The sequence below is a fragment of the Pleurodeles waltl genome, chromosome 3_1, assembly GCF_031143425.1.
Source record: "Pleurodeles waltl isolate 20211129_DDA chromosome 3_1, aPleWal1.hap1.20221129, whole genome shotgun sequence".
Lineage (NCBI taxonomy): Eukaryota > Metazoa > Chordata > Amphibia > Caudata > Salamandridae > Pleurodeles > Pleurodeles waltl.
In genome coordinates, this window is record NC_090440.1 from 230007304 (window position 1) to 230026266 (window position 18963).

The following is an 18963-nucleotide window of genomic DNA, read 5'->3' on the forward strand; positions in this document are numbered from 1 at the left end:
CAAAATGTAAATATCAGGAAAGAAAATATTGTGATACAAAAACATTGTAATGCATAAATATCGTTCTCAAGAATATATATATTTTTTGGGTAAGTAATATCATTGTGAAAAATGTTGATGTTCTTAATATAGTTCTAAATGATATTGTTGTAAAGAATATCATTTTATAATTGTTTTAATGTGTTTTAATTCACGTATTAATTGTATCTGTTACTATTGTTTGCATAATTATACGTTTTTTAACACTAGATTGTAGTTTTTAGTGATTTCGATTTTTTTATTTAATTGCTAATAGTAATGTATAATGTCATAGCGGGTTGTTGGGTTTGTAAAGGGGTAGGGTGGGAAGTTAATATATTAACAATTATTTATTAATTATTCATTTTAAGTATGTGATTGATATTATGTATATTATGTAATACTGATTTATTTTACTTAGAATTTGTTTGTAATTTGACACGTGTGTAGAGGTATGGGGTGCAAAGTTACCTAGATAGATAATTAATTAACAATGTATACTTTATTATTAATTATTTAATTGATTTTTAATTATGTAAATTGTGTAATAATCATATTTTAGTTATATATTTAGGTGTGCTGTTAGGTTTGTAGGGGTGAGAAGTTAATTAGGTAATAATTAATGAACAAGTAAATATTATGTATTATTAATTAATGGATTGGTTATTATGTACATAAAGTCATACTGATTTATCTTACTTATATTTAAGTTGCATGTTGCTGAGTTTTTTTATTGGTATAGGGTGGGAAGTTAATTAAGTAATAATTAGTAAATGCGTAATTATTAGTAAATTATTAAATATTTAATAATTATGTGAATTGTGTAATAATTATATATTTTAGTTATATTTTAGATGTTGGCTGTTGGGTGAGAAGTTAATTAATAAACAATTATACATTATGATTAAATGTGTAATTGATTCTCAATTATATAAGTTGTGTTATACTTATTTATTTTAGTTATAGGTTAGCTGTGGGTTGCTAGGTTTGTAGCAGTATGGGGTGGCAAATTATCTATAAATTAAATAACATTTTTAATTGAAAATTATTACATTGTTTATGAATGTTGTGTATTTGTTACATTTTGTTTATCTTTTAATTAATATATATTTATGTTAAGTAATGTTTATTTTTAGAGTTGCATATATTTTTCTAAATAATAGGGTTATTCAAATACTTAATGTGTGTTTGAAGGGAAGAGGTTTACCTACTGTTGCTTAGTCTGGAGTGGGAATAGTAAATTTAACCCCTACGAAGTTCAACACGTTCTCTACTGTTGCACAGGCTAGAGTGGAAACAGTAAATCTTACCCCTCTGAAGTCCAACGCTTTCCCAACAGTTACACAGACAATCCCTCTTCTGTTCATGCTCCATACAGACACTGACCCGCTCTGGTGTGTGACCAGCTCTTCTGGTGTGTCTGCTCCATTCAGACTGTGCCCCGCCTCGGTGTGTGTGCAGCCCCTCTTATGTGTATGCTGCATACAGACAGTGCCCTGCCCCACCTTGTGTCGAGTCCTCCTTGTGTTTGTGCTGGATACAGACAGTGACCCACCCGGTGTGTCTCCAGTCCTTCTTGTATATATACTGTATATGGTCTGTATAGACGATGGCCCACCATGGTCTGTGTCTAGCCCCTCTTCTGAGCATGCTTCATACTGAAGTGACCTGCCTTGGTGTGTGTCCAGCACCTCTTGTGTGTATGCTGAACACAGTGACCCACACCGATGTGTGTGCAGCCCCTCTTGTGTGTATGCTGCATAGAGACAAGTGACCAGTCCCAGTGTGTATTCAGCACTTTTGTGTGTTTGCTGCATAGAGACAGTGACCCGCTCAAGTGAGAGTCCAGCCCTTCTTGTGTGTTTGCTGCATACAGACCGTACCCTGCCCTGGGGTGTGTCTAGTCCCTCTTCTATTCACGTTCTATGCTGACCGTACCCTGCGTCGGTGTGTGTCCAGCCCCTCTTGTGTGTATGCTGCATACAGGCAGTGACCCGCCCTGGTGTGTGTCCAGACTGTGTCGTGTGTGCATGCTCCATACAGTCAGTGATCCACCACAGTGTGTGTCTAACCTCTCTTCTGTCCATGCTCCATACAGCCTCCTTGTGTGTGTGCAGCATACAGACAGGACCCTGCCCCGGTTGTGTCCATCCCTCTTCTGTTCATGCTCCATACAGACAGTGGCCCACCCTGGTGGGTGCCCAGCAACTCTTCTGTGTATGCTCCCTACAGACAGGACACAGTGTGTGTCCGGTCTCTCGTCTATTCGTGCTCCTATAGAGCAGAGTGACCTGTTCCGGTGTGTGTCCGGACTCTCTCTTCTGTGCATTCTTCTTACAATTACAGTACTCCGCCAAGTGTGTAACCACCCCTTCTGCGTGTGCTCCAGGCACTCCGGGGGCTGCCCGGGTCCGTTCAATCTTTGGCGTGTTTCCTTTTGGTGGCTGAGGCCCTGTGTTGCTGCGCCTGTGCTTCAGCTGAGGCGCTCTCTGCTTCCCTGCCCCCACCCACCCATCTCTCCCACACACCCTGGCTGTGAGCTGCAGACGGCTGCCTGAGCTGGAGGAGACAGCGCCTGGACGCTATGCAGCTTCACGAGCTCGCGGCCCCTCACCCCGGCGGCCTGGTCCCCCTAGTCTGGGTTCCAGCGGGGACCAAAATGCTGTGTGTTGAGGTAGGCGCCCTCTATGTCCGCGTCTCCCCCGCTCCTTCCCTCGCGCCTCTCCTCACCTTTCAGATGCTCCCTCCCTTTCATGCCCCCTTCCCCTACCTTGCCTGCTTCTCTACTGCTCTCCTGCCCTCCTTCCTCTACCTTCTTCTCCGTCGCCCCCCTTCCTACTTCCTCTACCGATCTCTTGACCCCCTTCCTCTACCTTTGTCGACTTGGTCCTCCCTCTCTCGCCTCATATCGCAGCTTTGCCCATGTTCTCCCTCGTACCACATCTCTCCCCTGCCCTCCCGCTCTCCCTTCTCTTACCCATGACTCCCCTTTTAGCCCCTCCTCTCTGTCTTGGCTGTTATTACCGTCTTATCCCCCACCCGTGTGTTTTCCTCTCGTGTCTCCCTTTTCTTTTTCCCTCGCTGTCACATTTTGACATCCTCTCCAACGCCCACCTATTCTTTTCCTCACTTGCACTCATTCTTTGTCACCTTATGCGCCCTCGCTTCTTCCCCTCCAGATGTTTCTTTCCCTCGACACCTGACACCCCCTGTTTCTCTTCCCATCCCCTCCCCTCCTGGTTTTTCTTTCCTCCTCCTCTCGCTTCCTCCCCACCCTCCTTCTTCGTGTGTTTTCTCCTTACCTGCGTGAGCCGGGCAGCGCCCCCCGTCGCATCCCTGATCTTTGTTCCCGCTCTTCTGTTGTTTTCTGTGCCGAGAATGTTCCAGCGCGCGCCGACGACGGGCCCCCCCTGCTGCTGCGCCCCTCCTAATAGTGTTGTCATGTCCACATATTCGTAGCCACCCAGAAGAACAGAGGACAGTGGAACAAACATGATGTGATTTGTCTGTCGCTCTCAAGCTAGGAGCGAGTGCAGTCAGAGTACGGGAGCTAAAAATTAAGGCTGAGGTCTCTTCCTGGCCCCTTTCGAAAAGGAGCCCCCCGAGATCTCCGACCACACCCAGGTGCCCCTCCCCCATCGGCCACTCTTCTGATCCCCAGTGATCTTCCCTCTGCCCCTTCTCTCCCTACCTATAATCTCTGTCCCAGTCGTCCTTCTCCCCTTCAGACCCTGGTTCTCCACCTCTCCTTCGTCTGATCCCATCATCATCCTCTCATTGACCCCAACCCGTCGCCCCTTCTCTGCCCTTCCCCCTCTTCTCGGTCCGCTACGCACCTATCTCCCCAAAACCACACACCCCAGAACAGCCCACGAGTTATCCTCGTTTAACCCAGCATAGGTTGGGAAGTCCAGAGCTGTTTGTCGCCGCTGTCCCACCCCCGTCGATGTCCGTAAATACATGAAAGGTTCCGACTGGTCGCTTTTCACCCAGACATCTGGCTATAGCCGGAATACATATTTCTTGTAGTCACGCCAACACCCCATAGCTTACCGAGAAAATTATTTGCAAATCGTCTCTCTTTGACGAGAAGATGCTTGTTTACTCTGACTAGAGGCTCTTGCTGATTGAAATCTGGGCCTCTGGATATAGGACTTTTCAGAGCTACATCCCTTTTGCCCACCATGCCCCCCCAATTTGGGCCCAGCCATATTCAAATCAGTCTTCACCCTGCTTCCCACGGGAATATAGCCCATCTGATGAGGGGTGATACCCAAAAATCAGTTCCAGGATGCTTGCTTCCGGTCGAGCGAGTACCTGCCAAGAGTGTTTGGGCTGGACTGTTCTCGTGGGGAGCAGTGTCAAGAATAATTGCATATGGCTGGGTCCAAAAAGGGATGGCATGGTGGGCAAAAAAAATGGCTTGGGGTGTGGCCCGATTCCCACTGGCTGAGATTAATTTAAGCATTCCATCCATCACCTTGTTTTTACAGTGCAGTTAAGCAGTATGGAGTAGTGACCTCGTCTGGCACTCAGACACACCGTGTGGGCCCTCTCATACCTGCCCCACAGCACACTTCTCTCTTCGGAGTATTGCCAGACCAAGGCATGTGGCTCACACCAGTGCTGCAAGAGCAGCCATCGGTGCTTACTGTTTCTTTTTTGACGTCTGCGTGGGATTGTGATCAAGCAACAGCTATCCCTTGGACCAGATGTGAAGTTCAATAACACTTCTTCCATGTTGGAGTCCACGTCTTCTGCTGCTGGGCTCTAATTTCATATCCAGAGTATAGACTAGAGAGCATGGTAGGTATCCTATCTCTACCCATAAAACGAAGCTACTCGAAATGAAAGACATCCCAGGCTGACGCATCAGAAAACTCTACCCTGGCATGTCGTTCTTGAGATGCTTTCCCATCAAGGTTACTTATTGCTCCCAGCCCCGATCACAAGGTGGCAAGAACCAACGCACCCAGGGGCCCTGGAAAGTCAGCCCTATCACTATTTGCGAGGATACCAGACTGTTCTGACTCCGCTGCGGCCACACACCAAGAAAGGGTCTTGGTGGTCATTGTCAATATCACACTATAACCTCAAGGACTCAACGCCAAATTGACTCAAGGAAGACTTTTCTACTTCTATTCCCAGTCACAAATCCAACTGTAGAACCCCTAATACCACTCCACCAGAGAAATCACCGCAAGGACTGTGGTTCACTCAGTGTTACCGTGTGCAAGGCTGTTTGCCCTCGTGCTGCTTTGTGTTTCCACATGATGATTCAATATCTGCCAAGAGACAAGGGAAGTAACCATTTAAAAGACTGGAGGTCTCAGACTCTGGACCTCAATGATTCACACATTCAGCCTCACAGGTTACCCCGACTTCTTTTCCTTGGCACGCATAGCCGCCATTACTCTGTACTTGTTACTAACATTTAGATGGCCTTCCACGAGTAAGCCTTGGCTGTTGGATCACAGTTACCACTGAAGAGTGAGGGAAACTGATATTCACTGCAATCTAGGTCTTCAGCAGACTGGGCCACTTGAGAGAGCTGTTTCACCTGTGGATCTGCAATCTGCTCCCTACAGACTAGAAGATATGGACAAAGACCTAATGCTCCCTTCCCATCACCCCTCCTCCTTTGTGACCTTCATAACCCAGTCCCCCCGCCCTTAGCGACCTCAAACCTCCCCACCTATCAGAGGAGATCACCTCCGCCCCCTTTTCATCATCTACCAATCAGCGCTTTTCTTCTTCTGGATCCCACCCTCTGTCTCCTCTAAAATCCTACATGACCTATCATTTCCCCACACTTCTTAATCTACCATTCACCCATGCCCTACCCTGTTCCTCTCCTTGTTACCCCTCACCTGTTTGATCGGCCTACCGCATCCACTACACAAGTGTTCACGTACTCACGCACCCATGCACAAAGGTGTATGCGCAAAACGATCATACACAATTTCACGCCCAGCCGCACACAAACACATGCACACTACTGCTGAATGAAAGCACGCCTAGAAGCGGTGTCTGTACATGTGTGACCATTACCTATAAGCACAACTGATGTGAAGATAGAGATGCAAGGCTATTGCAAGCCAGTTTGTGTTTGCGTGTTGCTGATAGAGCTAGGCTTAACAAGTGTGTCGCTATGATATGCTTGCTTGGTGTACCCTTGCCAAATACAAGTTGTCCTTTTTGTGCCTGTCACGTCGCACGTGGTAGTGCATTGTCTTTGTACAAGCTTTCCGTACAAGCTTACCTACAGCCACGGTGTGTTTATGTGCAGGTTGTATGCACACACTTACATGCAGTGGTGTTTAATATGTCTACCAATCATCATTGAGAATTGTGATCACTACATAACGCACATTTTGTGTAGATGAGGTGCATGCTTGGGTGTACATGCTGTGCGAGTTTACATGCATGCTTTTGCTGTGTGCACTTCGATTTTCATGGCACACTGAGCACAATCCCGATGTGTCTCACATTTAGCTTATCTCAAACAGGCTCATTTTAATAATTCACCTGAAGTGCAATACAGGGATTTGGAAGTGCAGGGGGGTATTACTGTAGTGTGGTTGGAGTGTTTGAAGACGTACATTGAGTGCTATATATGAAATGTGTGTATAGAGGTGTACATTAGATTACATTTGAGTTGTGTGTATGAACATGCATTTCATGCTAGATGAAGTGGGAGTGATAAGGCGTGCTTTGCAGACAGAGGAAGTTAGCCCTGTCAATGTCGAAAAGAGATTGACATAGGCATCTTGAAAAACTGTGAGATGTAGCCCAGACTTGGGGATTGAGTAACGGAGGCTCAATGCCAGGTCCCACAACCAAGCAAAGGAGAGGTGAGCACTACATTAGTCACATCTGTAGTGACATCTGCAAGACTGCATCTTTAGAGTAATTTGGTGGTCCACATTTAGGGGGTTATTGTGAGTTTGACAGGCGGCGGTCGCCGCCCGCCAAACTTACTCCCCCGAATGACCGCTCCGCGGTCATAAGACCGCGGGGGCCATTCAGACTTTCCCACTGGACCGGCGGGCGCTCTCCAAGGGAGCACCCGCCGGCCCAGCGGGAAAGGCCCTGCAACACAGAAGCCGGCTCCGAATGGAGCCGGCGGTGTTGCAGGGGTGCGACGGGTGCAGTTGCACCCGTCGCGATTTTCACTGTCTGCTATGCAGACAGTGAAAATCATGCTGGGGCCCTGTGAGGGGGCCCCTGCACTGCCCATGCCAGTGGCATGGGCAGTGCAGGGGCCCCCAGGGGCCCCACGACACCCGTTCCTGCCATCCTGTTCCTGGCGGTAAAAACCGCCAGAAACAGGGTGGCGGGAAGGGGGTCGGAATCTCCATGGCGGCGCTGCTTGCAGCGCCGCCATGGAGATTCAGCCCAGCCAGGGGAAATCCGGCGGAAAACCGCCGGATCCCCTTTGTCTGACCGCGGCTTTACCGCCGCGGTCAGAATGGGCACTGAAGCACCCGCCTGGCGGTCAGAATGAGGCCCTTAGTCTGCTGCACAGGGAAATTGGCGTTTCAATTATTTGTGATTCTTTGAGCAAAACTGTGTCATACTTGAAAATGCAGACCCATTGGCTTGATCAATGGAACCTCACGGCGCAGCTTCCCTTGAGATGCTCTGAGTGATTCCTCCACACTTCTAGCATTCTCACCGTTTTTTGATTTCAAAAAGATTTTTTTTCTTTTATAATTCTCAAAAACAGAGGAAAGCAAAAAGTTCCAATATGTGTACCATTGTGAAGCCTAAGTTATGTCAGACTGAGTAGTGCAGAAAGGAAATTAAAAAAAAAGAATTAATAGAGTAGAGGGAGAAAGAGAGGAGAAATGGTGTGAGGTTAACTGTGGTATTTCTGGAAAATATGGGTTGTTGTGTATATATATTTTGGAGGTGTTTAAAGATTAAGGGGGTCATTTTGACCCCGGCGGTCAGTGGTAATGTGGCAGCGGTACATCCCGCCACATTATGACATTGGCGTCAGCCAACCAGCCAATGTACCACTCCGACCGCCATAGCGGTAGTAGCCGCTGGGCTGAAGATAAGAATCTCCAGCCCGGCGGCCACTATTGTACTGCCTCAGGCATTTTGACCCTGCCTACCGCCATGGTTTTCGTGGCATTTGTAACGCCATGAAAAACATGGCAGTAGGCCCTATCAGTGACAGGAAATTCCTTCCCTGTCACTGATAGGAGGCCCCCTCTCCCCCAACAACTCCTGAGACACCCCCCACCCGCCCTTTCACGCTCCCCCCTTCCAATCCTCCAGCCCCCCTACATACACACACGCAGACACGCACCACGCATACACACACACCCACTCACACAGGCATACACGCATTCATACACACATGCATCCATTCATTCATGCACACACCTGCACCACATTCACACTGATATGCAGACACGCATTCACATATCCATACTTACACGCATTCTCACACATGCATACACACACGCAAACAACACTACACATGCATTCACATTCACGCACACACTCACACATCTCATAAACTATGTAACTCAGGGCTACCATCAATGAGCTTAAGTAGTGTCCCATTGTAATCTAATAAAATACACATAATCACCCATTGTAATCTAATAAAATACACATAAACACAAGTAGAAGAAATACAAAAAATTACATTTTTTACCAAAGTAGCACAGGGTGTGAGGAGCAAAACAGAACTTGTGGCAGCGATGTTATAGTATGATTGGTAGGCTTTTCAGTGCACAAAGCATATTTGCAAAATCATTAAGCCTGTCAGTACTGAGGAATTTGCATATGTGCACATTTAACATATAGGGTATGTTTTGGTTACCCTTTTTCCTGGTAGCAGGAGCATGCAATTTTCTGGGCTGGAGTGGGAATCCAAAGCAGCCCCGGGAAATTTTGTCAGACCGGCCCCCATAGGGTGCATAGCAAGCGAGTATGATCACTACAGCGGGGCTTCGGGGGTTCTCCCCTCCACAAGAATACTTGGGAAAAATGGCAAAAATGATGCAGTTTACAACACGTTTTTCATTATATATTCAATTGTATTTGTTTTTAAAGCAGAGTAAATGATGACTTAACAGTGCACCAGGATATGGCAATCTTCATTGGGGCTCTTCAATGATTCCCTCACCATCATCCTCTAAAATTGCCTCTCATCTCTCCATAGTCCCTCTACCACATATATTTCTTTTGTTTTATAGTACCAGTGTAGCTTCAACACACATACACACAGAGACAATGAAACATACGTTTGTAAATCAGTGTATAGAAAATGTTACATAAGACAAAGAACAACACAAGGTGTAGGAATCATATGTCATCCATACTGGTAGACATTGTTTTAAGAGTGCTTGCTCTGTGGAAACATAAACTGAGAATTCAAAATGTTAAACACAGTTGTTAGGATTGACTTTACTAATAATTTCTTTCTACCAAACAAGCCATTTTTAGCAAGATTAGGACAACAAAAGAATAGGAAAAACATGACCTTTTAACCTGTACCATGTAGTTTGTATGCAATTCTTTGATGGCAGTTCACTGCTCACTGTGTTATGATTGTAATGTATGTGCCACACAGTAACAAAAGGATCTCTGTGACAAAAGCAGTATCAAAGATTGTTCTCTGGTCTGCATAGTACATGTTCTTTTCAGCAGGCACATTAACCCTCTGTGCTACTTTAGATGAGTCAAAACTGCCACTAGACAAAACTCCGATCTCTCTCCAGGAGGTACATTAATCACCAGAATTATCCTGGCACTTTTACTGTTGCATGGAAACTGTTGTATATATAAGAAACTCTGCAGTGCTTTTAAAACAGCTGCACTGCTACAAAACCATCACCCCAATAATAAAAGTGGCCCCCACCCTTCCAGCCTCCCGGGAAATGCCTGATGCTCGGTACAGCCTTGGTAACATTACTTCTGAAAATAAAATTTTAAAAAATTGGGTGTAGGAGCAGGTCTGGTGGTACTGGGTGAGTCCATCTTTGAAGTTGCTGAACACCCACACACTCTTAAGGGTGTAGATACTCCCCAACAATATGCAGGTAGGTTCTCACCCTGAAAACTTATGCAAATGCACTCCTGTGAAGAGCAGAAGTAAGTGCATTCCAAGGTTGGGCTGGAGAGGAAACTCTTCCCCCAACCTTAATGGAGCTTTAGGGGAGGGACTTTCGGCATGGGGAATAATAAGCAATGTTGAGTGTCCAAAGACAGTTCCATTAAAGTTTTGTATGCAAAATGGTACACCTTTTCCACACGTGTAAATGTCATGCATGTGAGTACTTCAGAAAATGTACTCCAGTCTTAACTTTCCAAAGTACCCCTAGAACTGACTGAGTATTTCAAAAACAGCATGCCATTTTTTAATCAGCCCTTTAGTGTCGAGAGGCAATTTGAAGCATTACTAGCTTTCAGGTGCTCAGGCAAAACCTATATATTGAATAGCACAGCTTCAGAGGTCAGTCAGTGATACTGGCTTTATTGGAAACATGATGTATAGCGCTTAGCCATCCTACATAGACGGACTCCACTAATGGGGCTCTAGTTTAGAGGTCAGTGATCCTATACTATTTGCAGGTCTCCTTTGATTTTGCATTTTCATCCGTTCTCAATCTGGAAGCATCCACCCTGCGCATGGACAGTTCCCGTGAAAGAATACATCTTTCATGAATGATGTCAATCGTCTACTGGCTCACCTCTTTCTATTGATCAACTTGAATCGTAGGGTGCTACACTCTCCTCCTCATAAAGATAGATAACTCAACATTTAAAAAATCTTACCTTTCAGCCATGTGTCCTATCCTGGAGAAGATTCTTCCATGAATATTATCACAGGAAGGGATGCACACGCATATTCACACTGTGATATCTTTCACAATATCCTCCCAGGTAGGCAAACTGCACATTACCACAGCCAGCCATATCTACTGTTTGGGTTGTTTGCTTTAATTTAACAAAACTTCTTCATTAGAGATGTAATAATCCTGTGATCAAATGCATCCTCTGTCGTTATAACATTTAGGGGGTCATTATGACCCCGGCGGTCGGTGGTAATATGGAGGAAAGTACTGCCAACAAGCTTTCCTTATTATGACATTGGCGGTTTGGCTTCCACACCAACCGCCATGTCGGTAACGTCCGTCGGCGGCCGTCACTTGCCCGCATGCGGGATTATGACCCCGCCAACCGCCATGGTTTTCGTGGCTTCCTTGCCGCCACGAAAACCATGGTGGTAGGTACTATCAGTGACAGGGAATCCCTTCCCTGTCACTGATAGGGGTCTTCCCCACCGCCTCCCTCTCCATAGGTCCCCCCCCACCTCTCCAGACCCCTCTTCATACACGCCCCTCCCTTAACACACACACATGCATACACACACCCATTCCCACATTCATCCATTCACACACACACTTACCTACACGCAGACACGCATTCACACTACTCAACATACACGCACTCACACCCCCAAACATGCACACATACAACACGCAACACATACCCGCATACACGCACACACACACCCCCCACACACACAACACCCCCCACCCATCTCCCCTGTCAGAGCACCCACTTACCTGTGTGCAGGGGGCCCTCCGGCAGGAGACAGGACGTGGCGCTGCTGCCAGCAGCAGCGTCCGCCAGCAGAACACCGCCAAGCCGTATTATTCTCATAATACGTCTGGCGGCGGTCTACTGGCGTGGCGCTGCTGCAGCAGTGCCACCTTACTGCCATCCGCCGGCATGGCCACAGCCGGATTTCCGCCATCCTTCTGACGGAAATCCGGCTATGGTCATAATTTGGCACATGGTTGGTAGCCGCGGCGACGGTCTTTTGGTGGCCGTCTCCGCGGTGGTAGGCGGTTTTTATCACCAGGGTCAAAATGACCCCCTTAGTGTAAAAAAATCCTTTAGAATAGAGTTCATGAGTTATCATATTTAATTTAAGCTATTGATACCCACGCCTTACTTTACAGTAGATTTCCACAACTCCTGTGAATTTCCTGTGGAGGATGTAGAGTTCCATTTATGCACCACACATTCTTTCATGAGAGGATGAACATTTGAAGTATAGAATATTTATCCCATATTCACACTCATTTCTCCCTGCTTTTTATCATAGCAGTCACCTGTGTGTTCAGGAACCCTCCTGTGAATAGAAATGTAAATAGGCTTGCAGACAGTTTAGTCTCCAGTGGCATGAAAAATGGCTTCTATCACATTTCAATCTCACCTTCAGAATGAAGTTCTGACAGAAGGCTGCGCTTGGCATATCACCTGTTCCTGGCTTTTCTGCATCGTGCTTGCGGAGCCGGAACGCCAAGCAATAACACATAGTTGTGAACATTTTTCACCAAACGCTGGCATCTGAAACTAGACCTAATTAATACATCATATTCTCTATTAAGCCTACTGCATTGTGCATAGAGTGTCAAATCATACACCACGTGATGCAAACAAAGCAACGCTTGTGTTTAGTGTTTTCATGCACTCCGCAGACCTTCTCTAATAGTTACCCGTGATGCACAAAAGCAGGATTAGTTCTTTCTTTGTGGGTAATGGTATTTATTCTCAGCAAATGGCATGTAAGTAATTAAATAAAGACACAGTATTTGGCATTAGAAAAATATTTCTTGTCTGGGTTACCCTTTTTAAAAAAATGTATTTTAAAAAAATCAAAATGTCGATCTGGATTTTATGAAAATCCTTTAACGTTTTTCTCGAAAACTAGTTTGTATAGAAATATAACAAAATGTGCGTTTGCTGCACCCCCAACGTTTTGCAATTTAAAGCTTTTATACATTTGCATATAATCCTGTTACTCAGTGGTGGAAGTAAGAGTAACATCTTGTTTATTTAAAGCCTCACACTTTAGGCCGTATCTTCTTTTTTTGTAAATTTGCGGTTTCATTAAGTCCACCTTAAAATGCCTTAGTATCTGCTTCAGTATGCCCCATTGGCCCTGATTACGATTGCCAATGATGAGCAGGTGGCAGGGGAAAGAAAAGATAAATAATGCACTTGCGGGAATGGGTTAGCCCAGAGTTCATAATTTAGTGAGCACCGTTATTACCTCAAGTTACATGTTTTGCCCCTTAAAATGGGGCATAATATGCAGATTTTGGTGCCCTCCACGCCAAAAGCTTTGTTTTCCCATACATACTGGCCATTTTCCCTGGCACATCGCTGCACATATGTGCCTGGGTAAAACTCAAGAGCTGCTGACTACTGCACCCTAAAACTATGCAGGTGATTGCACAGGGGTCGGAATTAGATGTACCACTTGTAGGTGGAGTCATAATCTGCTAATCTTTGGGAGGACCTACATAGCCAACCAGACAGACCTCTTAAATATTGTCTTCTCCTCAGTCAGTACCAGTTTGACTAAACGTGTCAATTTTCCTCAGGGGCGCAGCTTTAGGGGGGTATTTGGGGTGTTACACCCCTCTAAAAATGTATCTTGTGATAAATAGTTCAGTACAGGTGCTTTCAGTCGGGTATGGTGAGGCGTCTGTCTGACTTCACCAGGAATTTTACACACACAAACACACGCATTCTCTCTCTCCGTCCTCTGTTTGGAACCATATAAAAAACGTTGGTTATTTCACAAAATGATGTGTTTTCTCTCACTTAGTACCTCTACCAATCCGCATTCGTCTCCCTTTCTGCTGCCCCTTAAACACCTCTTGTGCGCCCTGCTTGTTGTATAATGTATTATAACATTATGTGCCAGCGTGCTTGCTGGGAATTCCGAAGCTTACAACCCCCCTATCTTTCTGATCAAGCTACGCCCAAAGTTTTCCTTCTTGGTGAGTGTTATTCCCTGAACTGATTTTCCTTCTCTCTGACTCATGTATGGTCTTCGTCTGTTTTGTACCAGTTGTGCACAAGTTGTGGTGGATTTTTATTTCCCATGTTTTAGTATTGCCAGTCTGACTTTATAAATGTCCATGTCTCCTCCTCTCAGCCATTTTCTGGTCCCTCCAGGACAGATGTGCATGAACCCCAGAGTACTTTGTTTAACTTCTCCTTCAGCTTTATGACTGGTGCAGTCCAGTCTGGGTTGGACTGTTCCTATGAGAGCAGGGTCAAGTCTGATTTGCATATGGCTGAGTTCAAACTGAGGTGATTGCCAGTGGTTAGACACATTGTAAGCATTCCTCCATCAACTTTATGTGTTTTCGAGATTACAGTCACAAATATTGGATCAATTTTTTGGTATTTAGATTTCAGTATTTTGTTTTCAGGCAATTGTTTTTAGACAAGTGTTAAGCTGCTGTGACCTACAAACAAAGAGTGCAGCTACAAAGGCAGGATGCAAGGAGACAAAAAGAAAAGGGAGAGAGCATGTGAGTGAGATATAGCAGGAGAGGGAGACAGATCAAGAACAATGGAGAGAGAAATAATGAGAAAGAGAAAGAGCAAAAAGAGAGAAAATAAAACCAGTAAAGAATAGTAAAATGAGAAAGAAAAGGAATGGGATAAATAGGCAGCTTCATGAGGAGTAAAAATGCCATAAGATGAAAAGAAATTGAGAGTAAACAGACACTGGAATATGGAAAGATAAAGGAAACAAGGGCAGATGGAAATCAAGAAAGAGGGGGTAAGATAAAACAGGTGTTGCTAGGGAGATCATGGAATACGAAAACAAGTCAAGCAAACAAAACAACTAAATGAGAGGTTGGACGAGAGATGTTAAAGAGGTAGATATAGAGTTTACGGACAGTGGAATGAGAATGTATAAGGGTGAAGGTGCGAACGCAGAGTTAGCTTAAGAAGAGAAAAAAGCAGTGGCAGAGCTATGGCGGAGGAGCGTTGCCCCCCCACCGCCAGCAGTAGCACATGCAAAACTTTAAAAATAAAACGATAATAAACATAGGCCCTCATTTTCATAATGGTGGTAAATGCTGCCTACCGCCGCGGCGACGTCCGCCAAAAGACTGTCACCATGGCTAACATCTGTCTGCAAGATTATGACCACAGCTGGATTTCCGCCACAAGAAGGGTGGAAATCCGGCTGTGGCCATACTGGCAGATGGTGTTAAGGTGGCGCTGCTACCACCAGCAGTGCCATGCCAGTAGACCGCCGCCAGCCTTATTATGACAAATAATATGGCCGCCGGTGTTCTGCTGGCGCGTGCTGCTGGCGATAGCAGCACCCTGTCACCTGATGGAAGACCCCCTGGATGCAGGTAAGTTGGGCTTCGACAGGGGAGGGTGGTGGGAGGTGTAGTGTGTGTGTGTGTGTGTGGGGTTGTGTGCATGAATGTGAGTGTGTGTGTGAATGCGACTGTGTGTGTAGTGTTGTTTGTGTGGGTGTATGCATGTGTGAGAATGCGTGTAAGAATGGATATGTGAATGTGTGTCTGCGTGTCAGTGTGAATGTGTGTACGGATGTCTATGAGAATGAATGAATGCATGTATGCCAGTGTGAGTGAGTGTATGTATGCGTGGTGCGTGTCTGCTAATGTGCGAGAATGGGGGGTGGGATCAGAAGGGGGAAGCGTGGATGGAGGGTGGTGGGGGCATCTGGGGAGTGTTTGAAGGGGTGGGTGAGCAAAAAGGAAGAAAGTGAGGCCAGGAGACTGAGGGAGTGGGCCAGGAAAGAAGAGTGAGAGTTAGAAGAGAACTTGATTGAGGGAGTAGAAGGGAGAGTAAAGGGTAGGGCAAGTAATAGAGGGAGAGCAGGTAACAAGTCTTAGAGTCATATAGATAGAAACTGAGGGAGGAAGAGGTGTAGGGCTTGGAAGAAAGGGCTAACGTAAAACAGCAAAGTGTGGAAAGTGGGAGTGAGGGGTGAGTAAAAGGAATGCAGAATAAAAGGAGAAAGTGAAAGTGAAAAAAGTAAAGGTAGAATCAGAACGAAAATTAGGAGACTGATATCAAGCATGAGTGAAAAGAAAAGTGACTGAAAGGGAGGAAGAGTGAAAGGGAAAGGAGGGTGGAAGTAAGGAGTGTGAAATTAAGCGATGTTGAAAACAAATCTGAATCTGTTTTCTCCACAGTATCAGGTTTAAGGAAAGCACTTTTCAGTAGCGTCGACTGGGCACGATGCTTCAGTGTCCAGTGGCAGCCAAGGATGCTGAGTCTCATTACTGCAAGGGTAGCCAAGACTCTCATACCTTCCTTGACTCCAGTGGTATCTGAAGTCGAACAGTCTTATAGCATGACTTTACCAAGATGGTGGCTAGTGCCTATAACCCAATAGGGCATTGCTAATGTATGAGCTACACTTCAGGCTGCTGCAATAAGAGGGAGTCTACACATAACACGTTGGTTTTGGGCCTGTACAGTTATAGCTGCAATAAACACCACAGAGTTTCTTAATCCTCTCTTGGGTTGTAGTTTGATTGGGAATACTGTGAGGACAAAATGAACCAGTATCTCAGACATAATCAACCACTGTTGTTATTCCGCTGGGTTTGGGGTGCATTAATATCATGCTGTGTTATGGCCATGCTTTAAGAGCACTGGGGAAGTCCCCATGCCCATTGAGCAGTCACAAGGGGCTTGCGGGCAGGGCGGTGGGGTGTTCTGATGCTCATGGGAAGCCATAAACCCCTGGAACTTCAAGATCATGGGCAGTGGGAAAATTTAAAAGACTTAGGGGCTGATTTATTTTCAGGCAGTTGGCCGTGATTCAGCCATGGGGACAGGGTAAATTTACCCTACCACCTAATTTATAAATTACCATCAAGCATGTGGTCATTTATAAAGTAATTGGCAGGAACCACCATCACCGTGGTTCCTGTCAATGCAGTTTAGTGTTTGCTATAGGGCTGCAGGGAAAGACACAACCCTATAGCAAACAGTAATCTTTTTTTCTTCTCAAAAAGGAAATCCCAAAACGGGATTTTCTTTTTGAAAAGGAAAAAGTAATGTTCCCCTTGGCATGAGAGACTTCTCCCATGGCCGGGGTGGGGAAATATAATGTTTTTATTGTTCCTTGCTGCCAGGTTTTACCTGGCGGTAAGAAACTGTAAAGAAACCTTGGCAAACCAATAGGTCTTGTCTATACAAGAGCTATTGGCTTTGGCAATGTGTTTTTGCCATGTTGCACACCAGTGTGGCTGCTGTTCAGCATGGCTAAAATATAGTGGTGTGGAGTGTCTTGGAGTGTAGTAGGGGAGTACAGTCTTGAAAACAGGATTTGTGGGAGTAGAGTGTCGTAGAGTGCAGTTTTATGTAGTGGGTGGAATAGAGTGGAATGGGTCGGAGTGGATTGAGATAATGGGGGGGATTGGATTGGAGTAGAGTGGGTTACGGTAGAGTGGGGTGGACTGAGAGGAATGGGGTGGATTGTATGGACTGGATGGTGAGGATTGGAATTGGGTGGATTGGAGCGGGGTATATTAGATGAGATTGGATTGGGGTGGGTGGATTGAATTGAAGTGAGGACTGGGGTGGGTGGATTGTATTAGGGTTGGATGGATTGAATTAGAGTGGGGTGGATTAGATTGACCTGGCGTAAGGGCTGGATTGGATTAATTGGAGCATCATGGATTGGACTGGAGTGGGATGGATTCAATAAAAGTGGGTTGGGTTGGTTGGATAGGATTGACGTGGGATGGGCTAGATTGGAGTATGGTGGGCTGGATAGATTGGATTGGAGTGGGTGAACTGAACTGGGGTGGGTTGGATTGGATTGGGGTAGAGTCGGGTGGATCAGAATAGAATGGATTAGAGTGGGGTGGATTGGGGTGGACTGGAGTAGGGTGGATTTGATTGAATTGGGGTGTTGTGGATTGGTTTGGTGTGTTTGGATTGGAGTGGGGTGGTTTGGGGCTGGTTGATTGGATTAGGTGAGGTGGATTCAGGTTGGGAGGGGTGGATTGGAGTGGGGAAGACTGTTGTGGATTGGAGTGGTGCAGATTGTTGTGGATTGGAGTGCGGCAGACTGTTGAGGATTGGAGTGGGGCAAATTAGAGTGGGGTGGGGTGGGTTGGGAGAATTGGAATATGGTGGATTAGACGAGAATGAGTGGTCTGGATTGGCCTGGGGTGGATTGGATTGGTTTTGGGTGGATTGGATTGAGTGGTGTGGATTGGTGTGCTGTGAGATGGGGGGGATTGGATTAGCGTGGATTTGAGTGGGGTGGATTGGACTGAAGTGGGTTGGATTGGGGTGTACTGCACGATTATGTGTTGAAGCATAATTTTGGAAATTAAACATATGAAAGAATTTTTTTTGCTTTGCTATATTTAGAACAAGGTAAACGTCATCTTTTGAGGACAGCGCCCACGAGCAAATACAAAAGAAAACATGAGTGCAAAGTGGAAAATCACTTGGCAAACTAAAAGAAAAGAGTTAACTATAGAAAATAAAACTTTCCAATTTTGATTGTCCTGCTGGGCACATTTTGCCAGTCATATGCCTTCTATTAAAAAGAACAAAACAGTCCCTCAATCACGTCAGGAGCAGTGGACGGGCACTGATTAAGTTGAATCAATCAGTGCATGGTCCCTACTCCACAGACAGGAACGGAAATTATGATATGCCTCTGGTGACCAATTATGAGGCTATAAGGAAGAGTGCCACGTAAGCCGACAAATAATAAGCAACAGGCGGCTCTAAGCCCTTTTTTCTTTACAACAGTTTTTTGCAAGTGAGACGCATGCACTAGGGCATGCTATTGTAGGCTCGATCGTAAACACGACTACATGTCTGATCATATAAATTGGGTAGACAGACATGTACCCATTTCTCTGATGGCCCTTACTCTCAAGGGACCTCAAAGACGTTTGACCACAGCGGAGACAGAGTAGTCTCCACCGTGGCAAAAATTAGGGTCCACCTGCAATTACATTTGGCAGGCAGACCACTACGTTAGCGGGTATGGAACTCCTTCGCCATTGTGACAGAGCACGCTCTATGCCAGTATATAAATCAAGCCTTTAGGGGTCTCCAGAACGAAAAGAACTGTGAGCC

At 45.7% G+C, this 18963-nt stretch overlaps 1 protein-coding gene across 12 annotated transcripts in view; it reads left to right on the top strand.

Annotated features, from left to right (window-relative positions):
- CELF6 (CUGBP Elav-like family member 6) overlaps positions 1-18963 on the top strand; it is a 435439-nt gene that overhangs the window by 195402 nt on the left and 221074 nt on the right. For 3 of the 12 annotated variants that reach the window (XM_069222265.1, XM_069222267.1, XM_069222269.1), the window contains exon 1: positions 2567-2692. The exons of 7 other annotated variants lie outside the window; for them this stretch is intronic. In XM_069222265.1, the coding sequence (XP_069078366.1) occupies positions 2603-2692 (90 nt within the window). In that variant the 5' untranslated portion in view covers positions 2567-2602. Of the gene's footprint in view, positions 1-2566; positions 2693-18963 lie in introns of those variants that run through there. 2 more of the 12 variants (XM_069222268.1, XM_069222266.1) reach the window with 1 other exon arrangement.